General features: G+C 37.2%; 2 protein-coding genes across 2 annotated transcripts; one reads left to right on the top strand and one right to left on the bottom strand.

The window, feature by feature from the left end:
• Nucleotides 1–444: 444 nt before the first annotated feature.
• On the bottom strand, nt 445–4,567 carry LOC105339421 (uncharacterized). Its single transcript, XM_011444965.4, has 3 exons — nt 4,467–4,567; nt 1,332–2,652; nt 445–682 (listed from the first exon to the last, which is right to left on the bottom strand). The coding sequence occupies exons 2-3, from the start codon at nt 2,642–2,644 to the stop codon at nt 550–552; spliced, it is 1,446 nt and encodes a 481-aa protein (XP_011443267.2). The 5' UTR covers nt 2,645–2,652; nt 4,467–4,567; the 3' UTR covers nt 445–549.
• Nucleotides 4,568–5,457: 890 nt separating this feature from the next.
• LOC105339420 (E3 ubiquitin-protein ligase HECTD3) lies at nt 5,458–8,945 on the top strand. Its single transcript, XM_011444964.4, has one exon. It carries the CDS (start codon nt 5,620–5,622, stop codon nt 8,143–8,145), a length of 2,526 nt encoding a protein of 841 aa, XP_011443266.1. The 5' UTR covers nt 5,458–5,619; the 3' UTR covers nt 8,146–8,945.
• The last annotated feature ends 438 nt before the right edge of the window (nt 8,946–9,383 follow it).

Below are 9,383 nucleotides of genomic sequence, written 5' to 3'. Positions count from 1 at the left end.
TTCTATACTTGGTAGTTGAGGACCTAAATTAATATTTTTTACGGTACCAGCATATTGTCAATGCATATTGACAAAGCAAGGGTTAGAGAACGTTTATTTAGTTTTAATGCATGAGATGTGAGTTATACTTCACAGCTGCTTCGTCAGCCTTCTTTGATGATTCATGCGGGTTGGTTTGAACATATTTTATTGCATTAACTTGATATGTACAAATGGTTCGAACACAAGTTCTAGCAACTTACGAGGTTCTTACCATGCGGGTTATGAAGGCAGCGATCGTTGCAGAAAAAAATTTAGGTGGTTAATATGTATTTTTTCTGCAATATCGCTACCTTCATATCCCGCACGAATCACCAAAGATAGCTTTTTTATTGTTTAAATATACATGAGGTCTATTTGGGGTATTCTATTTGTAAATACTTGTCATTATAACATAATGATACATTTGACGTTGGTTTTTATATATTTTATTATTGAATTGATACACTTTCTGCAATGTGTTGTTTTAAAATTAATGTCTAATTTTACAACAACTCAAAATACAAAGCCCTATCCACTTTCTTTTGGCGTTTCTTTTGTGCCTTCTTCTAAATCTGGTAAGACTGTCTTGTTTAGCGTGATCTCTTTCCTGGTAGAACCACATTCAACAGTGCCCTCCATCTTAAAGAAATCTATCATCAATCTACAAAAAAAAGAAGAATCATCGACAATGATTATGAGCATAAAAATATTTTTAAAATATCGTCAATCTACAAAAAAAAAAGAAGAATCATCGACAATGATTATGAGCATACACTGACGTCGGAAGCAAATTGAAAGTGGGGGGGGGGGGGGGGGGGGGGCTTGACTAATCCTCAGAAATATTGAAAAAAAAACTAATTCCCAAAATCATGAAAATCCTAATCCGTGGGGGGGGTATACCTATACTTCCCAAAAAAAATCTTACCCACAAATTTCCCCCCCCCCAAATCATGAAATTCCTAATCCGGGGGGGGGGGGGGGGGGGGGGGGGGGGGAGGGAGGGAGGGGGGGAGGCTAAGCCCCCCCCTCCCCCGATTCCGACGCCTATGAAATAAGTTACATGTACTAGTTCTTAGTTGCTTAAGCAAAATTTATTAAATCAGTTTCAACTCATTTTATTATTTCAACAACATGCTTAGCACAAATGGTACTTGTTTCATTTCTATGTTTAACAAATATAATTGAATGTATAGTAACTATGTACTGAAATAAATCTTAGTGAAAATTCATGACATCAACGTTTTTTAGCACTATAGTTCATTTCAGAAAATGGGATGCAAAGTAGTGATGAAAATATTTTTATTACTTACTGTTTATTTCCAAAAGAAAAAGAAAATTCTTTGCATTTCAAAAAGTTTTCATATGCTGCTTTATATTTCTTGAAATTTTGTTGAATTATCTCATCTTCCTCTTTTGTAAACTCATTCCAGTTTTCTGGAGTTATACCATCATCTTTGGACCTCCAAGAAAAAATTGGAAGGTTTGCTTTAGGTAGATCTACACATTTGGGGTGTTCTGAAACTTCAGTTGTTGTATCTTTTCTCACTTTGGGCGGGTTTGAATGCTGAGTATCCACAAAAGATGAACGCAAAAGCAAATCAAAAACTTCTTCCTTCCTGACTTGGCTCATATTGATGCCATACTTCTGCAATATCATTCTTGGCTGCCTGTCTAACAAGTTGTGTGAAAATTTACAAAATGGATAGTATCTGCAGGTCTCAGCTACATGCAGGCATACATGTAGATATGGACATGCTTCAGCATTTCTACATCCTACAATTTTATTGTAAAATCTGCATATACCAGGGACAGTTACTCCTCGTCTGTTTGACATGGCCCTCAGCAGGGAATTCACTTGAGCAGGTTGCAAATACTGCATTAAGTGTGCTGTCAATACTCTCTGGTTATGAGGAGAATCATAACCATGGCCAAATTTACAATTCCAGATTTCACATGCACTTAAAGCATAAAATTTGCAGACATGGAGATCATTACAGTCTCCCTCACATTGACCACTAGTATAAGGTAGACAAATGCCCACATTTTCTACTAGCAGAACATCCTCAGATTTTGTTGGGTTTTGTGATTCCTGTACATTAAATATACGATCAAAGCTTTTTAAAAACTTAATAAAATTCTCTTTGTCCTCAAACCCAAGAGAAATAGGTGGAATGTTCACATTCCTTTTTAAATCGTCCACATTCATTCTACAGCTATTATCTGCTAGTTCATGAACAATCATAGCTGCCTTGTGCAAATCATCTGGTGATGCATTTTTCTGTAATTCCTTCTCAATTTCTGTAGAAAAAACAGCTCCTGACAGTGATTGTGTTCCACCTAAGTCACTGGCTAACTTGTGGCTGGTCTCTTGGATATTCGCCTCTTCCAAATCATTCCTTGGATCTAAATTTCCAACATTAGATGCCATACTAGAACCATCACCTCTCACAAAACTGGAATATTGTTTCAGTTTTTTCAAGCGTGCTTTTTCTTTTTCTTTTTTACGTCTTTTCGGATTAAGTCTTTTCTGTGCTATTTTCGGCACCTTGTTTTCTTCATATCTGAAATTGGTGGTGAATCCAATGTCAGACCTATAGGTGGGATAAGATCTGTTTGCCTGCATTGTTATGTCTGTCAACAAAAAATAAATATTATTTAACTATATATGTCCTGGTAGTACTGTAATTATTAAGGTACATCTTGTATACTAAAGTACACTGTAACAACAAATGGTGGAGCAGAGACCGATATCAAACAGCTAGAGACTATCCAAAGCAAAAACAGCATTTAACAGCCTACAAACCATTTGGAGTCAGTAAACCAACAAAACTAATACTATACAGTCAATTGATGCAATTCTACAATGTACCTATCCTTTTGACTTTTGTATGGATCAAAGTGTTGGTGAATGACACACAGTTTTATTTACAGTGGGCTTTTAAATTCTAATATGATCTGGCTGCATGTTGCTGTTTGTCAGTCTGTATTTCTCCTGTGTTTGAGTTGAATTTTTCTCTGTCATTGAAGAGTCTTGATGAATTCAACATTAAATATATGTAAATTCATCAGAATTTATAGCGCTTTCGTCAACTGATAAATTGGTGTTATCTTATTGTTTAAAATGAATGACGCTTTCGCCAACTAATAAATTGGTGTTACTGTATAAAATGAATGAATCTGTTAATAACCAGATCTGAATCTTTGAATTTATCAATTTTTGAATTAATTAATAATTAGAATAAAAAGAAATGACAAGGAATGCCAACTATCTGCTTATAGCAATTAAGCTGATTAAGGACTGCATGTTGTTGCTAATTTTAATCAGCTAATTATTGTTATTTCTTTCACACTTATTTATTTAATTTTTCCTATGTCTTTGCTTGTACTACGTATCAATTTGTACAATATAACTCATAAAGCCAAATTGAGGCACCAGTGGGGTTTGCTTATTTATATTTAATTTATATTTAAATATTTAATAGTAAGATAGTTTAAAATTATATAAATGTAAGTAATAAGGAATCATTCTTTGAATATTATGAGATGATAATTTTGGTCGGGGCTTGATCAAATCTATCATAAAGCCCTTTGGGCTTTATTGGATTTGATCACGCCCCGACCAAAATTATCACCTCATAATACTCAGAGAATGATTCCTTATTCCTCATATATATCACATGTTGGAATGTCCACTATGTGGCAGTTTGAAACATCAATCAGATCGAAAATGTACTTATACACATGTAACAGGATGCGAGAAATAAAGATCAATGCACCAGATCGGGGTTCGAACCTGATCCCCCTGAATCCCTATAGAGTCAGGTGCTCTACCAACTGAGCTATATCTGGCGCCCGTATTTAAACTCATCTGACCTTAACATTCCTCCCCCTTAAATGGTCTTTGCCCTCAAAGATTGACTAGAGATTCAGGGAGCCCGGGCTTGAATCCTGGTCTGGTCCGTTATTTTTTCTTTCATAGGCTATATTCTGTATGGTTTGAATTAAAGTAACAACCCAAAATCTGACAAGTCGACATAACTATCTGACAAGTGGTGGCAGACTTATATATGCCACCATAGCTTATAACTCAACGGATGACACTTAAATTTTAGATGCCTATTAAAAATGCCTTACTGTAGCATTGACATGCTATGATGAATGTTTATCATTTAGATTCAAAGAATTTGCTTATTTATTTTTAACACACTCACGTTTGGATGTCTACAAACGTAACGTTATCTATCATGACCTACAGGCCTTAGCCTATATAAAACAGTACAGTCTAAGGCCAAACGCTATAATATTGGTTATAATAGTAACATTCAAAATCTTGTCCCCACTGATCGGTTGCGTGTTACTCCTTGTTTAGATACAATCCTAGAACCTTACAATAGCATTTTAGATCAAGAAACAAAATCGTCAATATACACACAGATAATACTGACCTCAGACTACAAGACCGTCAACCATCAGGTTCCTACAGTGTTGAGCCCACTGCTAAATCGTCCCCTGTATAAGGGCCCTGAACATAACGTTACATGTACATAATATTGCATAGTATGTAATGACATTCGTACTTCATGATGCACATGTTAACTGTTATATTTATTTTCGATCAAAGTGGACATGCTGATAAAGTAATTAATCTTTGAGAATTTAAAGGAACATGGTCACGATTTCGGTCAAAAATTATTTTCCCGATTTTAATGTTAACAATGCTACAGTAAGGCATTTTTAATAGGCAACTAAAATTTAAGTGTCATTCTTTGAGTTATAAGCTATGGTGGCATAGGTCTGCCACCACTTGTCAGATAGTTATGTTGACTTGTCAGATCTTGATGTCGACTTGTCAGATAATTATGTGGACTTGTCAGTTCTTAAAGTCGACTTGTCACTTACCCACGTGTTTAAAAATTTAACACTAAAACCTTTCCACGCCCAATTTGTGCCATCAAGTTGAAATAATATTTTCTGACAAATCGACATAAGGATCTGACAAGTCGACTTAATTATTTGACAAGTCGACATAATTATTTGACAAGACGACATAACATCTGACAAGTCAACATCATGAATGATAAATTTCTTTAAACTAGTGGCCTCTCTGATATCTTGGTAAAATGGGTACGCAAACCCGGGCCGGGGCAAAATTACTGAAAAGCAGGGGCAGATCGAGATTTTTTGATTCGGTATATTTGTATTCTCTGTAAATATTGCTGCACCACAACAATGTTTATTTTGGAATATAAAAATAATGATTTCTTTAATGGAAATCTTAATGATTAAGTCTCACTTTCATAAAGAAATAAGTAGTGGAAAAGTGAGCTTGAAATCAAAAGTAAGCTCATTTTAGTATATATGACCCCGGACCAGGTGAGCTAATAAATTAAAAAAAAAAATGTACTTTCGTTTTGAACATAAATATTAATCGGGTTCGGTATACAAACTTTAGATTTCCCCTAGCTTAGATACTAAGAAAGGAGGATATGATGTGAAGAGTTATTAGAGTGATAAGTGAATTTTCTGTGTATTGAAATAGTATTTTTTTTTACTAAAACTTGCAATCTGTCTTGAATTTGGCAGTATTTACTGTTTAGAATGTCACAAACGAAGAATTTAGCAGAATCACACAACGGTCTCGGCCCGCCCCGACGGCGCCTGGCGAGGATTCGATGTCTGCTGGAGTGTGTGAAGTGTCTCTACGAGAAGACAGCACTGCCTGAGTCGTTCTGCTATGTTGCTTCAGAGGTGGAGTACAGAAGTCAGTGTAAGACGACGATCAGACTCTTCTCCGAACCTAAGAAAACCAAGAAACTGACGGGGTTACAGCCCAAGGAACTTCAGCTGACCTCGGAGTCCCGCCTAGTAGCCACGGGAGAGGAGTTCTGTGACAGTCAGGGGAAGTGGCTAAAACTTAGAAAGTACAAAATAACTGCTTCAGATGAATATCAGAACTTTGATAAAGATGTTTGGACTCTGCAGTACAGCAATAGATCGGCCTCAGATGATTCTCCAGCCATCGTTCCTGTAGAAAAAGACCCTAAAAGAATCGTTATTAACAGCTGGGAGGATGTAATAGAGCAAAAGTTTTCAGTACAGCTTGTACCGGGTCGACACAAGATAATCCAACCTGAGAATGACTGTGTGGCACTATTGAGGGAAATCCCCCCAAACTGGACGCTGGACCATGATGAATCTCTGGTACACCTTATGTCTCAACACCTACCCCCAGAAAACAACCACCTTGGCAGCATCAAAAACTTTGTGGAGTCTGTTAATGTCTCTACTTTTGGTGATGACATGTCTGGACCCTCCTGTCTTACTGATGGTTTGCTAGACACATACTGGGAGAGTGACGGGAGTCAAGGCAACCACTGGATCCGGCTCAAAATGAAGAAGGGAACGGTCGTACTAAAACTACAACTTACAATTGATGGTAGTGATGATAATTATGTGCCCTCAAAGATTGTGGTGCAAGGAGGCGAGCAAGACAATCAGAAGATACTCAATACCATAGAAATAGACAGGGAGGTGTCAGAGGTGGAGGACATAACAATCCTAGAGAACATGTCAGAACATTTCCCAGTCATCACCATCAATATCAAGGAATGCAAAGGTGGAGGAATTGATACTCGAGTGAGAGGGCTGAAAATCCAGTCATCTGAAGGTCGATATCTGGGATTTGATCGGGATTTCTTCAAGGGGGAGAACTTAACAAGGTATCCCAAATTGGATTCTTACTCCCCCGACCAGCTGTACCGGCGCTCTCAGATACTGCAGAGATTTGTGGTGATACTAGACAGCGTGCTTCAGTTTATTGCCCCGGCCTGGGAGTACTCAGTGGGATCCTACAGCTCACTGGAGCAAGTACGGCAGCTGCTGCCTCTGTCCAAGAAAAGACTGATCCTAATTGAGATGTTCCTCAAAGAATCCTGTCTAGAGAGGCCATCAGAGATGCCCAAGCTTTTCATCAATCGTCGCGCAGCCATGGAACATAGATGTGACCCAAGTCTGGACCCCGAGTACAAACACAGCATATTTTATCAGATTTATGAAGGTCTTAAGCCAAAGGATCGAAACTCAGAACTCTTAAACTACAGGTGGTCCTCCAGGTATGATCAGTGGTGGGAGTGTAAGTTTATGTTTGAGGGGGTCATAGACCAGGGTGGAGGCTTCAGGGACAGTCTGTCTGACATTGCAGAGGAGCTGTGTCCAACCTCAGGTGACTCACCTATCCCCCTGCCATTTTTCATCCGTTCACCTAATCAGCTGTGTGATGATATTAATGTGAACAGAGACACCTATATTCCTAACCCAGCATGTAAAGAGTTCCTCAAGTATGAGTGGATCGGTCAGCTGATGGGGGCTTGTATGCGTGGAAAAGAAAACCTGATTCTATCACTACCTTCCTTTGTGTGGAAGAAGTTGTTGGCAGAAAAGACAACCTGGTCCAGGGACTATGCATCAGTGGATGCAGCAGAGGTTCACCTAATTGACAATTTGTTACAAATGAAGGAGGAGGATTTTAAAGCCCTGGGAAGAACTTGGAGCATGACACAGGCAGATGGAACCCTTGTCACCCTCAAAATGGATGAGGACGGGAATCCCTTGGAGCTGAAGTTCGAGGACTGTGAGGATTATTGTGTGGCCGTGAAAGAGATCAGGCTGAACGAGTTCAACTCTCAGATCAAGGCCATAAGAAAGGGTTTACTGAAGGTGGTGCCACAGGCTGTTCTTGATCTGTTGACATGGCAGGAAGTGGAGCATCGCGTCAGTGGTGACCCAGAGATCACCATTGATGCCCTCAAGAGATCCATTCATTACGATGACCTGGATGAAAATGATACTCGAGTCAAATACATGTGGTCTGCACTCGCTAATTTTACCAATGAGGATCGGAGTCGATTTTTACGCTTCATTACTGGACGCCGTAGGCTACCAGCGCCTGTGTACATAGCTTCGGGCAAATGTGATGCCATTGATTGCCTGCCTGAGTCCTCCACCTGTGCCAACATGCTGTATCTGCCAGACTTCACTAGCGCCCAGGTTTGTGAGGAGAAGCTGCACTATGCCGCCTATAACTGTGTTGACATGGATACAGATGTCAATTACATGGACGACTAATCCAGCAGCAGTACAACCATCCAGTGACATGTGAAAAAATTTAACACCTTTTGAGAATTTACGGGAATCTAATCATGTTGAAAACATTTATATTTATGTTTTAGTAGAAGGATTGTATTTATACAGGGTGTCCCAGAATAGCTAGTACCATCTAAAATATGTATACATGAAACAATATTTGGCCAAAAATTCTAAATTGTGGCTCAATTGAATAGTAAAATTGTTTTATTTTGCCCCACAAAGAAGTTTGAGGTAAAAAAGCATGCTTTTAACTATAATGTCACAAAATTTTAATCATATATTTTCTTTCTTTTATTGAGTTTTCTGAGGAATCTGACAACAGAACATTTTATGTTTTAAAACTGTATTATTAATTAAAGACTCCAGTTATGATTGTGAACTAATTATGAAAATTATGAATTATGAAAAAAGGTAACCAACTCAACAAGCAATAGATTCTTGGAATATTGAGAAGGTAGCTGTTGTGAGTCATCAACTTAATTAACATTATCCTTGATAAGAAAGGACATCATTTGGAGCACTCTTTTTAAATTTGTTGTGTTATTATATTAAACAATGCTCAATTTGCCAGAAACTAATGAATATTTGTAAAATTTGTTGAGTAAAATTTATGCCTTATACAATTATGAAAGTGCATTGATGTTTTTGTTAAATAAAGGTATCATTTATTTTGGCACACCCTGCATATTTTGTGTATGCATGTATAAATTAAATAAAAAATATTAAATGAAATTTTTTTTAAATGTAGAAACATGTGAAAATAAAATTCTATCTATGGGGTATCAGGCCTATTCTTTTTCACCATTCTACAAGAGTTTAAATTGTGATGCGCTACAGCAACGGCATAAAATCATGCAGGGGCGTTTTTTTTGTTATTTATTCAAAATTCTTTTATTTAATTTATTGATAAATATTTTCTCCAGTTTAGACTAAATTTAAGGATTTCTTTGAAATATCTATTCTTTATATCTAATTTACATAGATTGATCCATATTACTTTATAAATACATATTGTCACCTGAGAATTAGAGTGTTGTACATGTATCTGATTTATGTGAAATTTTGGGAAATAATGTTGATTTAAAGAATTGATAAAAATAAATAATGTTCTTTCCTTCAAGTTCTATGGCCAATCATTACTCATTTCACCACTAAGAAACAGTTTGATTGGTCAAGTGGGAGACACTCTTTTATTAAAGAATTTGTATTAAATGGAG

The sequence above is a fragment of the Magallana gigas genome, chromosome 4 (genome assembly GCF_963853765.1).
Source record: "Magallana gigas chromosome 4, xbMagGiga1.1, whole genome shotgun sequence".
NCBI classification, from domain to species: Eukaryota; Metazoa; Mollusca; class Bivalvia; order Ostreida; family Ostreidae; genus Magallana; species Magallana gigas.
The sequence above is the reverse complement of the archived record's forward strand: the minus strand, read 5'-3'. Positions and strand labels throughout refer to the sequence as shown.

Bases quoted from the DNA above. Each gene is read 5' to 3' on its own strand.
- LOC105339421 (XM_011444965.4), bottom strand. From the start codon at position 2,644: ATGCAGGCAAACAGATCTTATCCCACCTATAGGTCTGACATTGGATTC. The intron at 683-1,331 runs GTAAGTAATAAA...TTTTTTTTGTAG, and splicing joins TTTTCTTTTGGAAATAAACA to ATTGATGATAGATTTCTTTA.
- LOC105339420 (XM_011444964.4), top strand. From the start codon at position 5,620: ATGTCACAAACGAAGAATTTAGCAGAATCACACAACGGTCTCGGCCCG.